General features: G+C 43.5%; 1 protein-coding gene across 3 annotated transcripts in view; it reads left to right on the top strand.

Moving 5' to 3' along the window:
* The window catches only part of KLHL29 (kelch like family member 29), a 395,034-nt gene that overhangs the window by 354,436 nt on the left and 15,224 nt on the right, over positions 1–25,374 (top strand). For all 3 annotated transcript variants that reach the window (XM_058019807.1, XM_058019805.1, XM_058019806.1), the window contains 4 exons: positions 3,862–4,060; positions 6,721–6,903; positions 9,666–9,846; positions 18,327–18,520. In XM_058019807.1, coding sequence (XP_057875790.1) covers positions 3,862–4,060; positions 6,721–6,903; positions 9,666–9,846; positions 18,327–18,520 — 757 coding nt within the window. The remainder of the gene's footprint in view (positions 1–3,861; positions 4,061–6,720; positions 6,904–9,665; positions 9,847–18,326; positions 18,521–25,374) is intronic.

The following is a 25,374-nucleotide window of genomic DNA, read 5'->3' as shown; positions in this document are numbered from 1 at the left end:
GTATTTGTATTTCTAGCTGAAGCCTGTTTCTCTAGGCAGAAAGTACAAAGGGGCGTTTGTAGGGAGAACAGTAAACTAGAGAGACAGATGAATTATAGGGCGTAAGGGAAACATTATTTTGACCTCTTTAGGCATTATTTCAAAAATGTTAAAAATCTTGAGAGCTTTCCAGTGGAGCATTTAAGGAGCAGGAAATACGACTCTAGCAGTAGACATACTTCCTTTAAAATCTAGCTGTGTACTGTTGTGGCCCAAGTCTGTGCAGTACAATGAGAGTCCTTTTGGAAAATACTTTTGAGGATTTTACTGGATTAAAGATTTGAGAATAAAAAGATTATTTTTAATGTGATAGTGAAGTGGGTTTTGTAACTGAAACTGAAGATGCCAGAACAAAGCCCACTTGTAAGCAAGCATTCGTAATACTGATGTAATCAGTAGAGAAGAAATGTCATAAAAAGTTTAACAAAGTAAATGTTCTCACTCAAACTACCAGTCAGGAATTAAAAAAAAGCATTAGAGGCTTTTGTTGTCTCATTTGCTGAAGCACTGGCCTGCCTAATGAGATGGGAGTAACTTGTATGTGAACAGATTATTAGGGAAAGGCTTGAAAGGGTCAGCCTCAAGGTATAACTGGTCATGTTGATCACATGTTCCTCAGAGTCAACACTGACCCAGTGGTAACACTCAGGCTTCCTCACAGCCTGATCACAACCTTCTAAACACACCCAGGACAAACGGACACAAAAATTCCGCCCAGAGGGTAGAATTAATGCCCTCCAATTTGGATTGACGTATGATTGTAGACATCTGAGGATGCTGTGGTGTGAGGCATGGTCTGAGGAACACAATCCATTTCCCAGGAGCTGATGGCTCACAGTTCTGACCCAGAAGGGGACATTGATAATCTCTGCTTACCCTGGTGCTCAGTGCATCCTCTCAGCTTACATTGCCCTGGGGACTGTTAAGTGTGTTGACTAAATCTCTCTTAATTATAACATGAGTTTACACATGTCTGGCTGACAAGTAAATACTTGGCTTGTAGGAACCCATTTAGGTGTCTGAATCTAGAGCTGAATCTCTCCCCGGAAATGTTTAGTTAATTAGGGAAAAAAAAGATCTCTTAAGATTTTTCCCTTCCTGTTTCATATGAAATGCACTTGTGATTACAGACTGGTTGAAGATCCTGCTTTCTGTTCAGGATCACTGAAATATGTACCTTGAAGCAGGACAGATAGCATCTCTTAGAAGCCTCTGCTCTCCTGTGTCCCCAGTGACTGTCCACAAAGACTTTGCTCATGTGGCAGCAGGGCTCTGGCTCCTGCAGAATGACCCTGGCCATGCACAGGCTATCTGGCAGCATCTCTCAGCAAGGACTTTATGGATGAGATCTTCTGCTGGTGCAAAACCTGAGCAGTTCCCTTTGCCCAACAGGAGCTACAGTGAGGTTCATTCAAATCACCTAAAAAACCAGTCCTGATGGTGTTCAAAAACTTTCCTAGCATTTTAAACATAAATATTTAAATTTTTGCATAATGGTGTCCATTCTCAAAGAGCTGATGTGTGGTCCTACAATGTAGTGGCACACCCATCTGTGCTGGTGTTTGGCACCGCTTTGTGTTGTGGCTGCTTCCAGTGCAAACCAGCCTTGGGACTGTCAGGGGAGGCTCGGGCATGTCCCACTGCACCAAGGGAAGGTGCTGGCTCCTTCCATACATTTTACAACTTTATTTAAACTGCCTTTAGCAACTTATACTGCTTCCTGAGCAGCCTGTAGTGGGAATTAGCCTCCCCCGTGGGATTGTCTCGCCCACTGGCAGTGTACGCTCTCTCCGCATTATTCCCCTGTCCCGATGCCACGTTTCCTTTTGGCTCCCGTGTAAGGTTAAACGCCTCCAACCTTCTTAAAAAAAGCGCTTCCTGAAGTCAGAGATTTGCCACCCACTGCCATATGTCCACTGCTTCCTCTCTTACAAGGTAATGACATTAAGATATCTGGAGCCAAGTGCCTGACATTTGTGGCTCCGGGGAAGGAGCAGCCGTTGTACCTCCTAGAAAGCACCTCAGAAATGGATTTCAGCAAGGGAGGAGTGTATTCTTTTATGTTTTGAGGTTGATTAAGTGATCTCAAGCCCTACTTGGCTCTGTGCCACACTAGAGGTAGTAGCAAGGAGTCAGGAATGAACTGCTCACAGGGTTTTTTTTCCCCTGAAGAGAAGCACTGTCACTTTTCCATCCGTTTTATATCACCAAACAACTTTTTTATCCCCAAACAATTGCAGAGTAGCCAGGCTTCAAGTCTTTAAGATGTACCTAAAATTGTCAGCTCTAGTGTTGAGGAGAGCTGATAAGCTGGGGACTGGGAGTCAGCCTGACACCCTTCATCTCCTCGAGGCCACAGATCTGCAGGCACGTTGGGAGCTCAGCTGTTGCAACCCCACAAGTTGTTGCATTTTTGCCTTGGCAGAACTTGTACCATGGTGATGTGGCTCTCCAGTAGGAGAGCGGTGTGAATTTGGAGGAGACATCCTTTGTTTTTCTTCTAAATTTAAGCCTGCTTCTTCAGTTTGGGTGGGGAAAAGGAAGGCCCTGGAAGCCCCCACAGCTGTCACTGCATCCTCCACCTGCTTGGCCAGCCCATTACCCAGTTCAGGCCATATCCCTACCCTCCCTTCTCACTATGCCCCTGCTCCATTCTCATCCCTGCTCCTGTTCCTGCTGTGACTTGGCTCTCACACACTGCAGGGACTGGCATGCTGCTGAAAAAGAAAGTAAGAGCCAAGTGGCTTCTGGAAGACCAGAGGCATCTGCAGGCCAGCAGATGCTGCTGGTGCCCAGAGTTTCTTGGGACCAGCTCGGACCTCAGGAATATTTATTTGCATCCTGGCCTCAATCCCTGTTGGGACCTTTGGATGCTGCCGCTGTATGAATATTTATTGCAACAGATGATTATCTTTTCTTGCTTCTCACCCTTAGTTTGCATCCTGTTTGTCTGCCTTGCTTCTGGAGTTGTATGTTTTCCCATTCCTCTGCTTTTCACTGTATTCTCCTGCAGTGTTGTGACATACCCAACTGTATATAAAAAGTATAATCTGGGGATGGACTCCTGTTTTTTCGATTGCAGTTTTCTCTCTTGGGGTTTTGTTTTGTCCTTTAAGCCGTGTTTGGTGACAGACAGCTTCATTTGCTCAGATGTCCTTTACCCTCTGAGGTTTAATGTATTTGTTTAGGAGATTAAACTTACTGTCAGTATTTCTATAGCACCCTCTGGAGTCAGACTTCCCAAAAAGCTAGAGCTACATAATTTGTTTCACCAACAAATAAGCTCTGCTAATTGAAAGATTTTTAGCAATTGGTTGACATCATTCAGGGTCTACCATAGTTGTTGAAATCTACCCTATTAACTGACTTCTGTTTCACATTTATAGTGCCAGAAAAGACTTGTTTGGGGGTTTTATTACAGTGCAACAACCACACTTACATTTCAAGGTTAATTCAGATAACTCAAATGCTCACTCCTTGTCTCCATTGTCTCCACTGCATAAGGTGTTCCATTCAGCCTGAATTCTGAATGAGCTTTTATTTCCAAAAACTCCTCCATACGGTGCTGTATAAAAGGAGTTGCCACCTTTTGAAGATTATTTTTAGTTTCTGGGACCAAGCCCAGCCTGGGCCAGGGAGCCCTGAGGGCTGCATTGTCTCTGTCCTACTCATTCACTAGGCAGGGTTTGTATGCAGCATCCATGACACATTTGTTTCCAGGCTGGATGACAGGGGATGGTTTACAAGCAAGGAAGTGGAGATGCCAAGTGGCTGAAGTCTGACCTGAAGGCTGCATGTGTTATTATTTCCCCCCTCTCACAGTATGCTGCGGAGCTGCTGGCAGTGGTGAGGCTGCCCTTCATCCATCCCAGCTATCTGCTGAATGTTGTTGACAATGAGGAGTTGATAAAGTCCTCGGAGGCTTGCCGGGACCTGGTGAACGAAGCCAAGCGCTATCACATGCTGCCACACGCCCGCCAGGAGATGCAGACACCGAGGACCCGGCCCAGGCTCTCTGCAGGTAAAGCAAAACTTCCTTCAACCACACCAACCCATCACATTTCCTGGACATGCCCTGGTACAGGCCACAGACCTTGGCTCCTTCCCAGAATCTGCTGGTATTTCCATCTCAATTTTCCATTGTTACTTTCCTTCCGAATTTAGGAGCCTCTCCTAATAGGTGGACATGGATGTTCAGAAATATGCTTCTGAACTGGGATTTAAAAGGAGCCTAAATTTGAGGAATTATTGTCTTTGACAGAGACTGTAACGTTCCTCTGTTGTCCTGAAAATAAGCCCTTTGCCTCAGTTTCTCTAGTTGTAGAAATAGGTGTAAAATTTTATTTTTTTGCCATGGAGCCTCTTGTGGGGAGCATCTGTCTGATCTTCATCAAACACCTTCACTTTCACAGCCCTTTGTAAGTATAATATTTTTATATGGTGAGGCTGGTGTAAATATGTTATTTTTATACTGGTGAGTACTAGATCAGACTGTTTAATGCCTCCAGAACAAATGGATCTCACATAACATGCTCCCTTTTAAAAACACAGCAGCTGTGAAAAACCAAGTCCTCTTAAAAAGTTTCACACACGTTTCCTTTTTGGAAAAATGCATGGAAGAACCCTAAGTGCCCACCTTGCCAGCTGAGCCCATATCACGGTGATGTGAGAAATGTCCTAAATATTGGCTGAACAGAGAATGCAGATGCCACATAGGAAAACTTCATCCAAGACGGAGTCTGATGAAGCAGGTGAATTGTTTTAACATGCTGCCTGTACTTCTGCCTCCCATAAGTACAACAGAAAGCCAGACAAAACTTTCTGTCACTGCCACTGATGCTAATGTGGCACGGAGATGGCATATCAAACCACGGCATTTGCAGCTTCAGGAGACTGCCTCATCAAGGCACCTTTCAGAAGGACGAAGTGTAGAGGACTTTCAATAACAATCTACCCTAAAATGTCTTTCATTGAAAACGACTAATGGTGTGATGTTTGAAGGGATTTTTGAAAAGTGCTTATTTTATGTATATAAAATTGTAGGTGTAATGTGATCCATTTCCAGAAGCTTGTTGATGAGGGAAAAGTGATTCTCTCAGGGTAAAGGAGGGTGATTATAGTTTTTTAGGTCAGACTCTAATTATATAGAATCATGTTATTTTGCATATCAACAGCATTCATGGAGGCACAAAGGATCTCTAAACACCCTTTGTGGACTCGCCGCTGCATGTCACATGCCCTCTCGAGGTCATTGATTATAATCAAGTTATGTCTTGCACAGGTGATTAGATTTTCTGGTACGGCGCAAAAATAATGATCTCTTGTTACTGAGAAATATTTATTTTAAACTGTACAGCACTTAATCTTAATAACTTTTAAGAGAGTAACCTTGCTTGAATGACACAAATGTATTTTTTGAAAATGCTAATGAAGAGTGACGATAATCCATTACTCTGCAGACGCATTTCTCTCCGCTGCCGCTCCTAATCCCTCTCGCTGGCAGTCTCGCTCCTGCCCCGCACCTGTGCACACTTGTCTGTGGGCTGGGAACTGTAACACATCTCAGCAATGGCTCCAGGCAGGAGACAGCTCCTGAAACGGTGATGCCTTCCAGCTTGTGGCCTCCAGGTCCTTCTTCTGAGCCTACCTCTCCTGGCAGCACATTGCACAGGGGCTTCCAATTGCTACAAAAGGTTTTTTAGCACTTCAGCTAAATGCCAACCATCCCCCGCGCCTGACTCTTGGATGGAGTCAGAAAACATCCCAGGGTTATACTGTGACCCATGTCTGTGGGAATGAGTCTGGAGAGGAGTTTGGAGTAACACAGAGATCAGATATGACTCAGCTCTGGCTGTGAAGTGGGAGTAAAACCTCAGAGATGTGGACTTGAAAGTTTTGCATGAACAGACAGTTTGGCTTGCTGGACACCTTGCGTGTTATGGGCTTGGGGGAGCTCTTCCAGCACAGATAAAGCTCAGTAAATAACTATATTAAGGCAAGGGGCCATCTTTGTCATGTTTCCTAGCACCTGGTAGATCAGGACCATGATCTGTGACTTGAGCACATGTTTTCCGGGTCTGGAAAATCTGCTTTCCCCGGGAAAAGAAAAAAAAAAACAAAACAAATAGCCCACCAGAAAATTATATATTAATAGACTGCGTGCAGAAAGAATGTCAGGATGAAGATCCATAACCATAGCTTCACTTTCTCCAGACATTAGCTTTTAATGTGAGAAGACTTTATTTAGGTTAAAGTACAAACCTGCTTTTGCTGGATAATGACCAAGCTCCAAAGCTACCACAATCCTTGACAAAATGCCCATTTTCTTCAATGGAAGAGAAATTTGCTACCTGCAAGTCTCACTCACAGACTGTTGAAATGAATGGACATCTTTACATGGAACTGCCTTTTTATTTCTTCCCCCCCGCCAAGTTTTGCCCAGATGGCATTCTCCCTCCCAGTTCTCCCAAGAGTGTTCATAGTGTCATTCCTCACCCACCACTCCCCCTACACACACATTCCTGTTTTTTCTCACCTTTCGTGGTTTGATTGCAGACTCTAAAACAGATTTATATACGATACATTAAAATTTCCCTGACTGATGAGTATTTTTGGATGGGTTCCTGCCTGGTTGAGAGATGCCACTTTTTTATAATACTATTTTTCTTCCTTGAATCCTAGGAGTAGCCGAGGTAATAGTCTTAGTTGGGGGTCGCCAGATGATTGGCATGAACCAACGTGCTCTAACAGCAGTCACCTGCTTAAATCCTCAAAACAACAAGTGGTACCCATTGGCCAGCCTGCCCTTCTATGACCGAGAGTTTTTCAGCGTGGTCAGCGCTGGAGACAACATCTATCTCTCAGGTAAGCAGCAGATTCCATAGAAACAGAACCACAGAAGGGTTTGGATTCAAAAGGAACTTTAAAGGTCACCTAATACAATCCCTCCATGCCATGGGCAGGGACACCTTCCACTAGCCCAGGTTGCTCCAAGCTCCATCCAATTTGGCCTTCAACAGGGATGGGAGAGCCACTGCTTCTCTGGGCAACCTGTGCCAGGGCCTCACCATCCTCAATGTAAGAAATTTCTTTCTTATGTCCAATCTAAATCTCCCTTCTTTCAGTTTAAAACTCTTACATCTGATCCTGTCACTACAGGCCATGATAAAAAGCCTCTTTCCATCTTTCTTATAAGCTCCCTTTAAGTATTGAAAGGTCACCATAAGGTCTCCCCAGACCTTTCTCTTCTCCAGGATGAACAACCTCAGCCTGTTGGCGTAGGAGAGGTGCTCCAGCCCTCTGACTATTTTCACACCCCATCCTTGGACTCAGTTTAACAGGTCCATGTCCTTCTTGCCCTGGGGACCCCAGAGCTGAACACTGTACTCAAGGTGGGGTCTCACAAGAGCAGAGCAGAGGGGGGAAAATCACCTCCTCAACCAGCTGGTCCTGATGCTTTTGCTGCAGCCCAGGATACGCTGACTCTCTGGGCTGTAAATGCACTTTGCTGGGTCATTTGCTGGTTTTTGTCCACCAGTATCCCCCAGTCCTCCTCTAGAGGGCTGTTCTCAATCCATTTACACCCCCCCCAGATTTACTGGGCTGGGAGAAAAGTTACAATACAGGCAGCCCAGACAAAGCAGGACCTGACAGAGTTTTACCCAGCTGCTCCTGGGGAGGAAAAAAAAAAAAGGTAGGAATAATGTTGGGAGAGAGGAATTCCCCTGCTTTTATCATTCTTCATGTCTCTGCAGTGTTAACTTACTCTCAGAGCAGTCAACAACAATATTTTACAGTTGCAATGTGAAGAAAATAGGTCTGACATCCATCAAGCATGCAAAGAGATTTCAGTGCCATAGAAACACAATTTAAAATACTCTCTGTATTTGAATCTAAATGGTAGGTTATGGAATTTGAGACAGACAGACTGAACTGCTGAATATGTGACCTACACTTAAAGTATTTGCTTACAGGAGCATTCATGTTTTGTACTTGTTGAAACTTCTCTTCTGACAGTAGTCACTAGCCCTATAATCTTCTTAGTTTTGGTGAAACTGAGACCATGCTCCTTAAAAGGCTTTAACTCCCAAAGTATCTGACAACACCATGCCCTGAGCATCACAGTATCTGGATTTTTGCAGTCTGTTGGTACCTCTGCTTGGCTAGAGGGGGAATAGCAATTCCACCAGACAATACAAGAATGCTCTGATGGCACCTGAGTGGGGCTGGATGATTAGAAGAGGAGGCTGGGCAGGGAGGTGCGGATGTGTGTGATCCGAGGATGTCGTTGGGAGCACAGATGCACCTGGCATCTGTACCAGTAAGGGGTTACAGCTGTTGCCTTTCCCTTGCCGAGCTCTCTCAGTGCATTTTCTGCAGTAAATTGCTGCCTGTGGTGTTAAATTCCATTAATACTGCATAGAGACCCTAAGAATTGATTGGAAATTATTTCTTGATGTTTTTTTCCCCATGCTTGTTTGCCCATGCTTGAGAGCAGCTGGAGCAAAAGTCTTCTGGGGAGGCTTTTGTCAGATGTTGGCTTTTAGTTATTCTTAGCTGAGGTGCTTTCCAATATGTACAGCCATTTTAGGCTGTGCCATACCTAGTAACGAAAGCTTAGAGTCCTAACTTTAAAGCTCATTTCAGCTCTTTCCCTTGAATCTGGATGAGTGACTGGATGGTGTTTGGTGGCTGCAACCAGGATAGCTGGAAATGCAGCTAAGAGTCAGTTGATATTTTGCATTGCTCAGATGTAGAAGACACAGGAAAAATGTGAAGGGGAGCCAACAGAAGTGAGAATGGCCTGCTGCAAGCTCCAAGAACTGGACCTTGCACTGCATAGCATAGGTTTGGAGAGCAAAATACCAAGGAGGAAGTCTGGTTTTCTCATTAAACCATGGAACTGTGTCTAGTTCATTTTCCTGGCTTGACCATTGACTCTGAGTGTGGTCCCAAACAAATAATTTCATCTCTTTTTGCTTCAAAACAGGATAGTAAGACACCCACTAAGTGGCAACCTTGGAAGCTTCAAGCAGAAGTTAAAAAGTGATCAATACAAATGTTTCATGAGATCATCTTGAACTGTTTTACAGGAGTGGTACAGCTGGTTCTGTCTTTTATCTGCAAATGAAAATAAATAAGAAATTTGCCCCGAAAATTAGAAATTAGGCCTACAGTCCAAGCACTGACTTTATTGTGCCCATACATGTGCTGCTTCAATCCATCACTGTATTAAAGCATTTTAGGTTTCAGGCTGGCCTGTGTCTCACAAGCCAAGATTCACTCAGCCTCCTGACACCTTCTTGCAAGTGTTGCAGTAATTTAATAGACTGGAAGTTATTTATGAACACTGAGAAGGGTCTATCCCCTTATGTATGTGTCTCTCGTAGTCTGACATCTTGATTTCTGTATGTCATCTTATTAAAAAAACCTCAGCCTTTGGGGCACATGAATAAATGACACAGATATGCATCATCGGAACAGATGCTCAGTATTGAGGGTGATTTATTTTAATTAGTCAAATGTCATTTGAAGAGTTTTTACTTTGTGACTGGCTTTGATTGCTGTGCGCAGAGCTGCTGCCGTGGCAGGATCTCTGGTAACTCTCCCTTTTCTCTGGGTGCCAGGCGGGATGGAGGCGGGTGTCACGCTGGCCGATGTCTGGTGTTACATGTCCCTGCTGGACAACTGGAACCTCGTGTCCCGCATGACCGTCCCGAGGTGCCGACACAACAGCCTGGTGTACGACGGGAAGATCTATACCATTGGAGGGGTCGGTGTGGCAGGCAATGTCGACCATGTGGAAAGGTAAAAAAACAACCATACCCACACCTGAAAAAAAAAACCCACAAAACCAAGCCATGTGATGTTTGCTGGAGCTTTTCCTTCATGCTACGCTAAAGGACTGTTTGCCTTTTAAAGGACACATCAAATGGACTGTATGTGTTAAAATAACCTTTTATAACAGCTAAGAAAGTAGGAAAGTGGAAGGATTAGATTCCATTTAAAAGCTTCAGTGGAAAGCATTGTTTCAAAACCAAAGAGGAAAGTTGCCAGCTTCTCTCTTTGCTCAGGGGAGGGAAGAGAGGAATTAAGCTTCTTTGGACATTTTTCCAGGTTATACAATGAACTAATAAACTCCTTTTGAATTTAGTATTGATGAAAGTCTTTACAGACCACAATAGTATTTTTTTTTCCTTTTAAATCCAAAAAAAAAACCAACAGCAAAGCAAGTTTCTTGTATGTGTTTTCCTGGTGTAGCACCTCAGCCTTGACCTGGCTGGAAGATTCTCCCTTTGGTGGTCTTGGCCTGGGGCTGGGACCTGCCAAGTTCACAGTAAAACAACCAATAATAAATGGAAACAGTTTTGAATTCCTGGCTGAACAAAGATGGGAGAGAATGGAAATTTCTCTTTTCAAGTAGATTCCAGATGTCATTTTTTTCACATGGAACTTAAAAAAACATGAAGGAACAAAAGTGCAACAAAAATATTTCACTAAGTAAAATTCCAAAACCAACTGATTTCTTGTCACCCATAGCATTCAATAAAGCCATAGATTTTATATCTATATCAATGTTTTCATTAAAAAAATGGAATTCACTTTAAAATGCAGTTTATTTTGGAATATTCTATTCCAAAAATATCAATACAGTCTTAGCCTTCCCCAAACACTTAATTGGGAAATATATTTGGGAAATGTTTTTCCTAAGTGAATGTGGCAACCAAAAGTATTTTTGTCAGTTAAAATGCTGAATATGAATACTTCTTCAGTAACATTTTGAAGCAGGCATTTTCCAGTAAAAGTTGCCTTAACAGTCAAGACAAATAGAGATAGGCCATTAGAAAGGATTTCAGGGGAAGAAAAAACAACACATTTTTCAAAAGTTTGGGAACTGGTGTTGGTGATGATGCTCTCAGACATCAGGGAAGTGCAGACAGCAAAGAATGAATGGTAACTCATAACAGTGAACACAGCATGTGAACACTGCTCCCCTCCTTCACCCAGAACTTAAGGTGGGCATTGCCCATGGAACTTGCTTTGGAACAAATCTCATCCTTTTCAGCAAATTTGTTTCTGATATCTGTAGGTATTCATCCCATAATTTAAGTCAGTACATTTTTAACTGGCAGAACTATTTTTGTGAGCACAGGAAAAAAAGGGCCCAGGAAAGAGATGCTGTTTCATTCCATCTCTTGATAAAGATGAGCAGCAAAAGAATGCTATTGAAGAGTCTTGATAGTTGTCATTGATTAAATTATCTCTTTTCAGTTTTCCTTGGGCCTGATTTCTGTCTCTGCTCTGATTCTTATTGTCTCTGTTAAAGCATCCAAAATGTTGGTCAGCAGAATGAACCCTAAATCAAGCAGAGTCCCCGCCAGTCCTTCCCCTCTCATGTCAGTCACCCAGCCCTCACCACAGATGACATTGCAGCCTGCAAAGTCACACTCAGGCCCTTGGTGGCCCCTGCTTTGCTCAGTGAGAGCAGCAGTGCTGGTTTTCCATTGTAGCAAGCCCACCAGGAGACCTGGATGTGGGAAAGGAGCAGATTTCCTCACTATCATTTCAGTGCACACTGTCTCAGCCACAATAAGGATGTCTTGTCATGGGGATTTGCTAAACCCGTGGTTATAATTAATCTGCTGTTGTCTATAGAGTGGCTTGTGAGACAGAGCCATGGAAAAAGTGCAACATGGCCTCCTTTGGGCTATGCTGGGAAATGAGAGAAGTTTGGGGATGTTTCCTTTCTTATTCTTCATATTAAAATGACAGTAGGGGGTGACAGAAGTGAAGCACAGCATGGCTGAAGCTGTGTTTTGGAAAGGATGTTTCAGGGTCTGCTGTCAGAAATGAAGGTGAGGGAAGGCTGACTCTCCTAGCAGTGCTGAACAAAGTCAGGCCTTTTCACACAAAAGCCCTTCCCATTTGGACAAGGCAGGGTTCAGGAATTTAAATTGCTGTACCTATTTTTGCAAGCAGTGAGGATTTCTGAATTTGGATTGCAGCTTTGGGAAAAAAACTCACTAAAATACAAACTAAAATTACTTTTAATTGCTGAGTTGGCTGCTGTGTTACGAGCAGTGAATGCCCACTTTTTGCTTCTGCTTTTCTTCCCTCTCCTCCTCTAGAGCTAAAAGAAACCAACTTTCTCCTAACATATTTCTGTGTGGATTGCACATTCCTCTTTCAAATACTGTGTTGGTTTGGATGGGACAGTGTGATACAATCTCTAAGTAAGGGGTAAACCTCTGTGTCATTTCAGCAGGTCATATAAAAGCACTAAATTAAAATAATGTGGCGTGGTCATATGCTCTATGTCAAGTAATGCCAAAAATTACATTTACCTCTATCACTCCTCCCCTCAATGTGGAATTGCAGACACACACTCCTGGGTTTTGGGGTAGTTTTTCACCTTCTAGGAGGCCTCTGAGATTATAGCCCTGTTATGCCCCCAGATGGAGGTGCAGGGGCTTATCCAGGCCTGACCCTGCAGTCCTGGGATGTACCACAGTGTGAAGGGCAAGGCACTGAACATCCTCCCTCGCTGGACCATTTACCACCTCCCCTGGTGCACATGCAGCTTATCTTTCCCAACCACATTTTGCTTTCTGCTTGCTCAGTCAGCCCAAGCGTGACCATGCCCAGCTTTGGCCAGGTTCTGACGTGTGTCTGTTGGCGTGGTGAAGGGCATGTCTCCACTCCAAAGTGACTTACCCTGACCTCACCAGTGAGCAGACCCAGAGGATGATGTCTACAGGGTGTCTCACCGCAGTGGGTCTTTGAAGACAGAGAACATAGCATTTTCTCCCAGTTTCTTTCTTGTTCTCCACATGTTTTTCATGGAATTCTTGTAATATTTGATCCTAAATGGTTAAAATCTTACAAATATGGTTTTTACAGCATCTTACTTTTTAAAAGCAAATGTCAGGCCACCTTAGCTGTACATGATGCCACATGCCTGCAGTTCATACATCTGCTGCACCATTACAAAGCATTAAAGCAAGTAGGGACCACTGGACTCATAATGATTAATGGCATCAGCTCCTGTGTCCCTCTCTTTGTGCTTTCAGTTGTGTCATTGATGCTGAAGGGTGCAGCTTCACCCAGAAATTCTGGTGCCACTTCAAACAGCGGGTGTTTTCCCATCAAATTCAAGAGGGCTGAGATTCTTTACCCTTTATCTGCCATTTGTCTGTAAGGAGGCAGCAAAAATTCCATCTCGATGGATAATATGGGACTATCAATCACGAACAGATGAATAGAAGTCATTCGTTACTCATCTTAAAATAATATGCATGTGCCAGAGGGGCTGAGTTATAAGTCCATTTTTGTGCCTGAGCATGGGTATATGTTCAGGGAAAGTTATGTTTTTGCAATGAGTGTTTAGGGAAATAACAGCATGGCTGCAGTTCTCCATCAAGCCCCTCTGGCAAGGTTCTGTGTGACAGGAAGCAAGTCATTAGGTGTTAGGCAAGAAGGTATTACACTTTCTGTCTTCTTCTGAGATATGAGTTGAGTTGGGAGCTGGTGAAATGAAGTGGATCCACGAACTAGGTCTTTGGATAATGGATGGGCCCTGTAATATATGCAATTTGAGAGCCGAGAAGGCTGTGTATGCTGACAAGACAATGTATGTGACTGGAAGTGTGGAAATGTGGGTGCTTTGTGGTTATTATATGTTTGAAGGACAGAAGAAGATGAATCCCCTTGACCTGACAGCACTTTTGCAATAACGTTTTCTAAAATTGGGAGATTACTTTTATGGCAGTGCATACATTGAAGACAGCCTAAAAAAATCCATGTGAAGAATAAGCTTTATACATTTTAAAACCTGCTTCAGAACTTCTTGTTTTAGAATCATATAGGAATTAGGGGTTCTCCCCCAAGGAAGGTGTACATTTCTTCATCAGGATTGCCGTGCACTGGAACAGGCTGCACAGGGGAGCATTGGAGTCACCATCCCTGGAGGTATTTAGAACTCATGTAGATGTGGTGCTGATGGACATGGTTTAGTGGTGGGCTTGGCAGTGCTGGGTTAGTGGCTGGACTCAATGATTTTAAAAGATCTTATGTAGATGAAAGAAAATCGCATATATTGTCTTGTCTTAGGATAGTTTCTTAAGCCTGTCAGAAGAAAAGAAAAAAGGCAAAAAATAGTAATCCATTACTGTGATTTTAAATATGTGAATTATCTGAAGAGCAGTTCAATAAGACACTGTACTGCTTTAGTTTAAATAGAAGCTTTCTTGCAAACATAATTAAATAATGCTTAAATAACTGAAGGATTTCCTGCAGACTGACAGAAATGGTCAGTGTGTAAGCAGCTGACCATGATGTAAGGATCTTATTATGTGAATAAATGAAGATACACATATTGCTGTTTAACCTAGGAGGAGAGAAATTAAGAGACTGAGGAGGAAAAAAAATACTGTTTTCAGGTACTGAAGAGATCAAAAGTCAAGAAGGCAGTGAAGCGAGTGGCACAGCTTGAAATGAAAGGTTTGCTGCTGGTAATACTGAAGTGATAGGGAAAGAGCAAGGAAGGAGGAGGTGATGAAATGAATGAAGGACAGGGAAGATCAGTCCCGCAGATTAAAAAATCCTAAGAGTGAAGAGTTGTGGAAACCAGCAAGGTTTTATTTCTGCATGTGCTCTCTTTAGGCCTGAGCTGTATTTTCTGCTGGATTCGGATCATTTGTTGTATCATGGGTATATAAATTATACATATACATACATATATACATTATATATACAGATAATGTGCATATACACATATATAAGAGATCTAAAAATATATCAGGTATGTGTGAATAATACATAAATCAGAAGGTAGTGAGTGCACAAGGGTCAGATGAGATCCCTGTGCCCAGAGCAAGTGACACATGAATGACAGGTGGGGACACGTGTCCTGCAGGGCTGGGGACCAGCAGATTGCTGGGGCAGAGGAAGGAGTGTGAGGGCAAGTGTGTAAAACCACACATGAGTCCCTAGCATGCAAGGACTGCAGACCAGGAGTCAGCCATGGGAAAGGAGATGTCTTTGAAGATTCAAGTTCAGCAAATTGGATGGGCTCGGTAGGCCCACGGCCAAGGACAAGCATGGACGCACCAGGAGGGAGCAGCGGAGGAGAGGGAAGAAAAACCTTGGCTTGGCTTGAAGCCAGCTCACATTATGTCTCCATCTACAGCTTCAAACAGGGGATTCGAATGCAAAGCTTGACTAATGGAAAGAGATCAAAGTGATTATTCTTTAAATCAGTTTCCTCCCTGCTGGCCCTTGAGCAGGGCTGGTGTGACAGGCAGCCAGGAGCCCCACGAGCTCCAGTGGCCGTGGTGTGATCACAGTGCCAGGGATGACACAACAGATGGAAAAGCCCTAGGGCAGGGAGGTAAAGCAGGTGTCAGTATTTTCTGTCCTGGGAGGTTACAAAGGTTCACCTTCATTCATTTTTAAACCAATTTAGTTAATCTGGTGCAAATCCCTGTGTGAACACATTAAGAGCTGACTTGAGATTGACCAAAATGATGGAAACCTGCCTTGCAGGGACTTAAGGAGCTTAGACTACTTAGTTTATCCCATAGAAGGTGAAGAGTTGACTTTATTATTTTCTGCACGTCCATATGTGAAAGAGAGAGATTTGATAAGCAGACAGCTTTATAATCCAACAGGGAAAAAGAAACAAACTTTCTGGTGGGTGGAAGCTGAAGCAAAACAGACTAGAAATCAAGTCTACCCATTCTGCAAGGATGGAGTGAACTGGAGGAATAAATTCCCAGGGGATGAAGGGACTTGGTGAACAGCTGTCAGGAAGCCTTGAAGGCATCAATTTCTCCTCTTCAGCCTCAGGACTAGGGCAGACACTCAAGAGAGTTGCTTCACTAAGCAGCCCATGTACAACCCAGATTAGCTGGCCATGTTAGGTAAACAAGGACTTGCATCCACCTGCTTTATGGTTCACTGAATTTATAAACCAAATGACCTTCAAGAAAAGAGTGGGGGTTTAAGCTTCACCACATGCACCTGTATCCAGTAGATTTTCAGCCTTTGGCTTTCAGCAGATAAAGTGGGACTCGTCGTTTTTGGTTTTTCAGTGGCTGGTGAAGGACAGTAGGGGAAGGAAAGATCTACTCTGTCATCACAGAGCATAAACAGACAGCAGTGGAAGTGGGTTAAAAATGGGGCCTGTGGGACCTGAGGCAAGGACATTCATCCAGAAAAAAAAGATGATTGTTTTTGTAATTTGAACCTTTCTCTAGTATTTTTATGGATGCAGGCCTCAGCCACACCCAGCCCCCAGCGTATATTTAATCCTTCTTCCCAAAAACATATTGGGACACCCAGAATGTTGTTGCCAAAAATCTCCTTGTCTTGGGAGCTGAAGTGTGCCAGGTACTTGTGCCAGCAACAGGGAAGGGACTTGGCTGCTCACCACCCCCATCTCAGACCACTTTGCCCACAAATGTTCCTGGTGCTAAATCAGAGTGGATGGTGTGAGACAAAATGTATCAGTTGACAGGTGGAATGGTCCTAAAGGGGGAACAAGAGAAAGAGCACTAGGTCAGTTCGCAGCTCTGTTGTTTTTCTCATTCTATACCCAATTATAGCCATTTTTTTAACAAGGCATCAGGAATTAAATTACCAGTTACTGCAGTAGCTGAGTTAGCAAAGTATGTCCCAAAAGCAATGTGTGAAACTTTATATTATGTGAGATTCTTTTGCATATCTGCTCGGGTGGATGTGAGTCTTGCTCCCTCTGAGTGCTGTGAGTGAATGCAGGAGATGCAGCCATGTGGTGATTTCCTGGAGGAGCTGCTTGTGCAGTCAAAATGCATCTGCAGCCTCAGGTTTGGTACAAGAATCAGCCCAGCAAAGGTGTGTCACTGTGAATGCTCCCAGCACCATGTTGTTTAATCTTGTTATATTTCTTCCCTTTGATCACTTGTTGTAGATGAATTTAATTTCTCTGTAACTAATTTAGACCATCATACAAGGCAGTTCTCCATGCTCATTATAAGGGACTTTCCTTATTTTTTTTTTGTAAAAATTTGCCTCCCTCTTGCTTTTGCTTCAGTTTTATGAATGTGTTAATTACTTTCAGTTATGTTACTTAGAAACTCATTAGTGCATTTTTATTAAGCACATTATTTTTTGCTGTTTATGCCATTTTTATCATTCCTCCCTTATATTTTCCCTAAGTTTGAGCAGTGAAAATTTGAGGGACATGTTACATAGGGAGAATTCCCTTGTTGCCAAATGATATTTTGCAGATGGGTTCATGTTCATCAATTCATTTCATGTTTGCATATTGCATATCACTGCCTTTAAGAGTAAAAGCCCTGAATGGGTGGTGAGGGCTTCTGTTCTGACAGTCAACAATTCTGAAAAATCACGATGCAGGAAACTCCTGTTTGACTGCATCTGTCATTACATGGAAATACAGAAACCTAAAAATCACATTATTCTCCACTGTCTCCAAGACTCATTTTAGTACAGCTATTTGGATCCCTGCCACATTATCTTTAAAAAAAAAGGGATGCCTGTACTTGTGATGTTGTCTAAAATGAATCTTCATTCATGGATTGCTAACTGTACATCCCTTATGGTCAATGGCTTAATTAAATCAGATACTGATGACCTTAAAACTAATTTAGCACTTTCATGCATACTCTTTTCTGTTTGATTCATGTCAAATACAAATGCAATGGTAAAATCTTACTCCAGCATTAACAGCTGCAGCATCCTGAAATGAAGCACAGTAGCTTGGTTTGCATACTGAAAATTAAATGGAAGCAACTTATTCTGGCACAAAATGAGAGTTGTTGGTCAGTTAACTGGAGTAAAAGGAGCCATCATGTTGCATTATGTTGCAGGTGAGATGTGTTCCACAAGCTGAACAACTGAAGTATATTAACAGTTGCCTGCCCACAGTCACTATTGGATATCTCTGCACTGATTAGCAAGAATAATCTCATTGTATACTCATTAAAAGAAATTAATCAGTGGAAGACATCTCAACAAAGATGTCCTGAGTTTCTACACCTTAGACTGTAATGAGATTTGAGAGGCATATACAGAAAACAGAACCAGCTTTCTCTGGACTTCTATCCATGTTTTAAAATCTTAGAGAAAAGCATTCATTACACCGTTTACCAAGTGGCTGAATTTGCAAGATGTTAAAAAAAATTTCCACCTCTGCTTTCCTTCTGCTTGCCAAGCCACCTTTCTGTGCCTGTCTGTGCTGCCCAGTGCTGCTGAGCTCAGCTCACTGCTCCTGCTGTCGTCCCCAGGTACGACACCATCACCAACCAGTGGGAGACCATCGCCCCCCTGCCCAAGGCCGTGCACTCGGCTGCGGCCACCGTGTGCGGGGGCAAGATCTACGTCTTCGGAGGGGTCAACGAGGCCGGCCGAGCCGCGGGGGTCCTGCAGTCCTACATCCCTCAGACCAACTCCTGGAGCTTCATAGAGTCCCCAATGATTGGTAAGTGTGTGGGGTGTCACAGCAGATCTCTGTGCTACAGGTGTCTGAATGCCTTGTTGTGGGGTGGGAGGGGATATCCCTGTAATATACTGGCAGGAATGTGTGGGTATTATACCAGAGAAGCAATTATCTGGATTTCTGCTGAAGGCAATTGTCATTCATTAATACACGCAAGTTACCAAACAGCAGTGATGAGTTCAAAGCAGAGAAGAAAAGAGATCAGTTAACTAGATATGAACAATTAGCCAGTTTAGATTTTAAAAATCTCCAAGCGCAGTGAAACTTCATGCAGACATCCTGTGTTGTCCATGTGGGCTCACAGCACTGCTCAAGTAGTGGATTATCACTCATGGGTTTGTTAAAATGCTGCCTGTCCTGTGGGAAGTGACAGGCAGCATTTAGTGACTGGGATTTATCAGGGGTGTCCACAGTCATATGTGCTTCAGAGGCTGACAGCTTCAAGATGTAGTTTATTAAAACTCTGTTTATTAGTTTATTAAGCCCTTGAGTTCACAAAACATAAAGAGCAAGACGAAAAACCAGGTTTTCCAGTGTGCCAGCCAATGTCAGAGGTGGTGACTTCCTTCCAAAATTAGAACAGCACTCAGAAGTTTGCAACTTACTTGCTTTCTGTGTCGATTTGCACCCTGCGTGTTTCGGGTGCTTTTGGCCATGAGGTTTAGCACTCAGCCAGGCGAGGATGCTCCTGCAGGCGACAGCTGAACCTGGGTCATCTGCTCTGCACTGGGCTCTGCCAGCCTTCAGTCTGGCTGCACCCAAGTGGCCAAAGAAACAAGTCACACACAATTATTGCAGAGAAGCTGCTTTCAGAGTGGTTTGCCTTCACCTCCTAGTTCAGAGAATCATACAGTGGTTTGGAATCTTTAAAGGCCACGTAACCCAAGCAATAACCAAGGCCATCTTTCACTAATTCATTTTGCTCAGAGACCTGTCCAACTTGACCTTGAAGTTTCCAGGGATGGGCAACCTGTCTGGGCAACCTGTTCCAGTGTTTCCCCATTTGTGTTGAAACTGTGACTTCATTTTTAAAAAAAATTACTGAGCCTTAGAGCAATAGGAATAGCAAGTAATCATAGAAGGATAGCTGTAAGGTATTCAGGTAAGTCCTAAGCAAAATCAGAAACTTAGAATAAGCTGCTTTTTCCTTTGCAGCTTGTTACAATGATTCCAGCCTTTTGCTGGGGTCCTGGTAGATGAGGTCAGGAGGAGCTGGCGCTCCGTGGCTGCAGCCTCCCTTGCCCGGACGGCGCCGCTGCTGCCGGTCCCACGTGCTGGGTGACGTGCGCAGGATGCAGCGTGAGGCACCCAACAGGAGGGTGTTAGCCAGACAAAGGCACGTTTGTGTAAGACAGCAGCACAAACAGCCCCACTGCCCAGCTTTTTCCATCACATGGCTACAGCTATTGCTGCTCCTTTAATTAAAAAAAAAAAAAAACCTGCAAAAATGAGTGCTTTATGTAAAGTCATGTTCCTCTTCCTTACTGTAATAGTACAAGTGCCACAGGAGCTAAGGAATCATCCCCTGGGCGTGTTAGAATCTAGCAAGTATCAACTCTATGTGTGCTTAAAAAAAATCATCTTAACCATCCAGAGTTGGGTTCATCACCCATTGTTCTAATTGAGTTGTACTATTATTTCTTAATAGTACAAAGATACATTAAAGATACTCGTGAAGTTAAAGGATGGTATTTATGTTTTCTTGGGGTAAGCAAAGTTGGTTAGTTAAGCTGAAGGCATAAAATAAATGATAAAACAAGGAGTTCATTGTTGGGTAATGCATAAGGTCAATTTACTTGCAAATAACTTAAAATAACACAAAGTCTGAAAAATGGCACCACCATGGTGAATGTCTGGGAATGTGAACTGGTGTAATGCCTGATCTTCACTACAAGGCAGTGGGAATTTTGTAAATATATTTTAATTTCTCCAGCTCTACAGAAACTATAGTGTCACCAGTATTTTTCAAGTATCTCCCCAAGAACTAGATGTAGTGACAGGTACAGTACAGACTAAAGGAAAGAGGAAGTAGAAGGAGCCTTTTGCAAAATGGAGCTGGGATCAGTCCTGACATGATCACTGCCAGGGTGCCTGTGACAGTATCAGAGGCTCTTTGTGTTGATTTGTGAGTTCCTAGGGTGTACCTCTGAGCTCAGGAAGCTGAGATGTCTAATGGTGAGTTGTTACAAAGTCACCCCAAAGATCAGTGAAACCTGTTTGACCTCAAATAGGGCAACAGTTTATTTAAAAATGCCTCAAGCATGCTCAGATATGCAACAGTAGCTGCAGGTATTGAAAGCCCCCAAGGTCTGTGGAGATTTTTAGACCAGTAGCACCTGTCTCAGTTCACTGTGGTATTTTATGATAGTGAGTTGAATGCAGTGTGGCACACATTTGAACCCAAAAGGTCCATCTCTGTCAAAGCATCATGTACCAGCCTAACCCAAGGCAGCACTGGTATCAACCATGGCTCATGTTCTGTCCAGTCTGAGTGGAGGTAAAGCAGGATGGACACTGACATCCTGCCTGTGCACAGATGCACACTGGGGACTGATAGCAAGTCCATGTAGCTCAGCCCTTGCTCTTCTGCCTGGAATTCTAGGAATATGCAGTGAATTCACTCTCAGTTCCCATTTATTCTTTATGCTTCAGCTGTCAGGAGGTGTTGGGACATGGATGCCTGTGAGCAGTAGATATGAGCCCAGGCTCACTGACACACTGCATGCAGATGCTGTGGAAATCTTTGGGCAAGTGTTGGTCACACACATCCACATTTGGGGAGGAGAAGGCCTTCCTCAATGCCCCATCCTCTGCCCTGTGTCAGTCCTTCCCACCTTGGAGTGGGCAGATGTTCCTGCAGCAGTGCAGCCCACAGCTGGATGTCACTGGGAGCCTCACAGGGCTTTCACACTGCATGTTTGCAGTAAACCACGTTGCACATCCCCATCTCATGTTTTTAGATGTGAAAACAAAAGTCCTACATGAGTAAATGAACCAGGGCTATGTACTTGCAGCATCTGCCTTTCCATTTCTGGACAAGATGTCCTATATAGCTGTGCTAAAAATGTATTCCATGCCCAGCTTCCTGAGCTTTGTCTTATTTAACAAGATGGCCATGGACATGCTGAAGTCAGGGATTTTAAGTAAGTCTAATTACTTGGTCACTGCCTTTTAGTTCACATTGTGCCTTCGTGACAGGGCAATAAATTATACCTTTTTTTGATACTCTGAACAGTCGGTGTGGAATTAAAAGTTTTTATTAACGTTTTTGGATTGTAAGAAAACCAGTATTTAATTACCATAATTATTAAATTTTTAAAATATGGTGAGAACCAGAAAACAGAGATCTAAGATCTGTGGGTATTTCTGGTTTCTAATCCCAGTATCTAGTTCCTCACCATACAATTTACTCCTGCAGTGATATGTCAGATGTCCCACCAAAGTGGGACAATCACAGACCAAGAATGCAAGCCCTATCTAGAAAACAGCACTAGAAGCATCTGCACATTTTTACTGCACTGTTCCATGGCTTGTTTGGGCTAAAATGAATAATAATAATAATTTATTTTTTGACTTTACAGGAAAAATCAGATACATGTCTTGGCACTCTCCCAAAGCCAATAGTTTGGTATTTTTGTAGGGGAATATGGCTGCCTTTCACCTGAAAGTCCCACAGCAATGAGTGTTTCATCTCATTCTTCAGTGTCTTTTTCTTTCCATGGCCAGTTCTTAGTGTTTTTCAACCTACTGAGCTTTAATGTCTTTATCACCCATTTCTCCTCTGTACATGCCATGTGCTCCCTTCAGAATTACTTTTTCCACTCCTCACTGTTTCTCTACCTGTTCTCTGCCCTTTGCCCTGCAAAATCAGTATTTTTGTGTTGCTGTTTATTCAATGTCCCTTTCACTCGTACCTCTCCTTCATCTCCATGGCTGTTCTTTTTCCAACACTCTGAAGGTCACCAACGTAGTGCCCATAAATTTGAGGCTAAGGCTGCCCTGTGGTGGCAGGTGAAGCCTCCTGCTTTTGCATGGTCCATGCCCACCACACATACACAAAATGTGGTATTTGCAAGTGAGGACACTCCACTGTGGGGTCTCCAAGGAGGGTTTGCTCAAGGGTCAGTGGGGAATCCATAGGGCTGGCAGCCAGTTGTGTATCTGGAAGAGATCAGCTCCCAGGAGAGCTCTGAGCCTGCAGGGTGACATCCAAGCCCTCACTGATCATGCAGCAGCTTCACCTGGGCCTCACGAGCTGTGTTCAGGATGAGATCACAGTCTCCTGGTTATCCTGTGGCTGTGCCATTCTTGAGTTTGTCTGCAGGGTGTTCAAGGAGGAGAGGAGGCACTTGCTGTTAAAGGCAGGCTTAGTTTGTATTAACCAAACTCCTTTCTCTAATCTGCTCCATCAAGTGCACCAACCTCCCCACTGGGCACCCAGAGCTGCCAGGAGACAATTTGGTTGGAGTTCTGCCTGGACTGGTGTCCCTCCTGCATTTCCTCCTCCCAATAAAAACGTTTAACCAGCTTGGTTATAACAACCTTTTTCTGTATGAAGTGCTGCTGTCATTCACTGCAGTGCCCCTTCAGTCTCTGACTGAGTGCATTACTGGGAGGAGGTGTAAGATCTTTGAGCAATCACAGAAGGGAAAACAGGACTGTGCTGCTTGGCCATGTAATGTAAGGAGAGATGTGAGAGCCACCAACACATCCCAAGGGCAGCCTGTCCTCCCTAAGTGAGGAGCACAGCAGCAGGTTAGATCATCAGCCCCACATGAAGGACACCTCTGGCTCAAGGATTGTCATGGAGTGCACACTCCTTCCTCCAATGGCCTGTCACAGAATAGAACAACTGGCTAATCTTCCTGTAGCAACAGAAAAGGAGAAGGATGTTACCATGTTATCCACTTGGAGAGAAGATTACCCTTTTACCTATTATTTCATTTACATTTATTCTGCCTTCTAATCTCCAGTGTGTTCGCTGACCTGGACAAATCCCATTTAAGATTTTCCAGTGTGAAATCGATTACTATATCAAACAGCCTCAACACTTTCTCTCCAATACTTTGGAGAGGAAAGGAGGCTGGTTCTCTGTTTCCATGCTTCCTCTCCCCCCTCTTCCTTTTCTCCAGCAGCCTTTTGAAATACCCAGTGGTCCCACTGTATCCCACAGAAACCTCTGACACATAGAAGCCCCTCTCCAGCTTGCTGCACATGGACCAAAAAGCCCAACCAGAACATGCTTTTGCCAAACTAGGCTCCCCAGCAGCTACCTTGCACTGGGACCATGTTAAGGACTTCAAACACTGACAGAAATTGGAGTCTCCTGAGAGTTTGCATGAGCATACCAAGCCCTGAAAAAGACACCACCACAGGAGGAGGGTGGGTTGCACCTGGGATGAAGTAAGGTTAAAGATTGAAGGTGGTCATTCACACCAAAGTATCTGGAATGATGACTTGAGGTTTCCAAAATCCTGGTATCCATGAACAATTTCTCTCCCCAGGGTAACAAAAAACCCCCAAAGCTGCTTCCTCTCTACCTGTTTGTTGGCGGGTTGTCCCTCATGTCTTTTTGCTGTATCTTCATCAGTAACTAGGGACTTCTTTGAACAGCTCTCTTCCTGAAAGAAACAGCAAAGATTTTTCTGTTTCTGTGTCTCAGACTTACTTGATAACCAATTTATGAAATTAGAGCAAAAGACAAAAGCAGTAAAAAGACAACAGATAGGAGATGTATTGAAAAATTGATGAGTATCAAACACGATTGCCTCTTAAAAAAGAAAGAAAAAGAATATCAGACTGTCTGCCTATTCAAAAAGGAAAAAAAAGACACTATAAAAATACTCAAGGGTTTTCCTCTCGTTCTTTAACAAAAAGAAATGTGAAGTCAGTGATTCAGTCCCCTGAGAAGTCCCTGTTTCTGCCGTGAGGGAGCCCCAAATAATTTCCCTGTGAGATTTGGGAGCTGAGGGAATTTTTTTAATGCAAGAGCTTCATTCTCCTTCAAAACAGTGCTAGTCAGAGGAAAAAAAAAAAAAACACCCAGGAAGATGTGATAATTAAATATGGAAAATTTCTGGTGAGTGTCTTAAGTGGAAAAAATGTCACATATGCAAGTCTGATTTGGAAAGGGATGCGAGCCGGGTTGTTGGGATAGATAAGCCTTTCTGATGAATTACAGTGGCTTAGTGGCACAGTGAAGAAACTGAATACTCCTTGTTCTATTTTCTGGATGAATTAGTTTCTTGCCATCTGTTCCCAGGGATCAGTGACATTTTCCTAATACAGCCATGGTTTTTTGACATATGCCTGTAGATACTCGGCATAGTAGGAGCTCAACTTTAACCCATCACACGGGTTCTGTCTGTTTCCCTGCTGGGTGCTTCACCCCTCTAGGTCCCCCTGGGCACGTGCCAGTGTGGGGTGGGATGAACTGAGCCACACCACACCATGGCCTTGCTGGGACAGAAGCAGACAGCACAAAACCATTCTTTTCATTCTAGTTTTCCCAGCTGAAACTGCAGTTAAGGAGATACCTCTCTTCTGGAGATGTTCATCAGCTTTTGCTTAACTCCTGTCAAATTAAATCTCTGTTAAATATTTAATGGAATAAGGTAGTTTTACAAGAACGTCAGGGTTACAACACACCATGCAAGAGGTAAGCAAATCCCAAAATAAAGCTGCCAGATCTGGTTTAAGTCCATCCTTTTCTGTGTTCCTAAAAGGACACAGTCATAATGCTGTAGCTTTGGGAGGAACATATAAACCCCTTTGGTGTTATGTAGAGGCTGCTATCAGAGATGTAAAAGCACAGTAAAGGTGGTATCTCACCTCCT

The sequence above is a fragment of the Melospiza georgiana genome, chromosome 3 (assembly GCF_028018845.1).
Source record: "Melospiza georgiana isolate bMelGeo1 chromosome 3, bMelGeo1.pri, whole genome shotgun sequence".
In the NCBI taxonomy this organism is placed as follows: Eukaryota; Metazoa; Chordata; class Aves; order Passeriformes; family Passerellidae; genus Melospiza; species Melospiza georgiana.
This window is presented reverse-complemented; position numbering and strand designations above follow the sequence as displayed.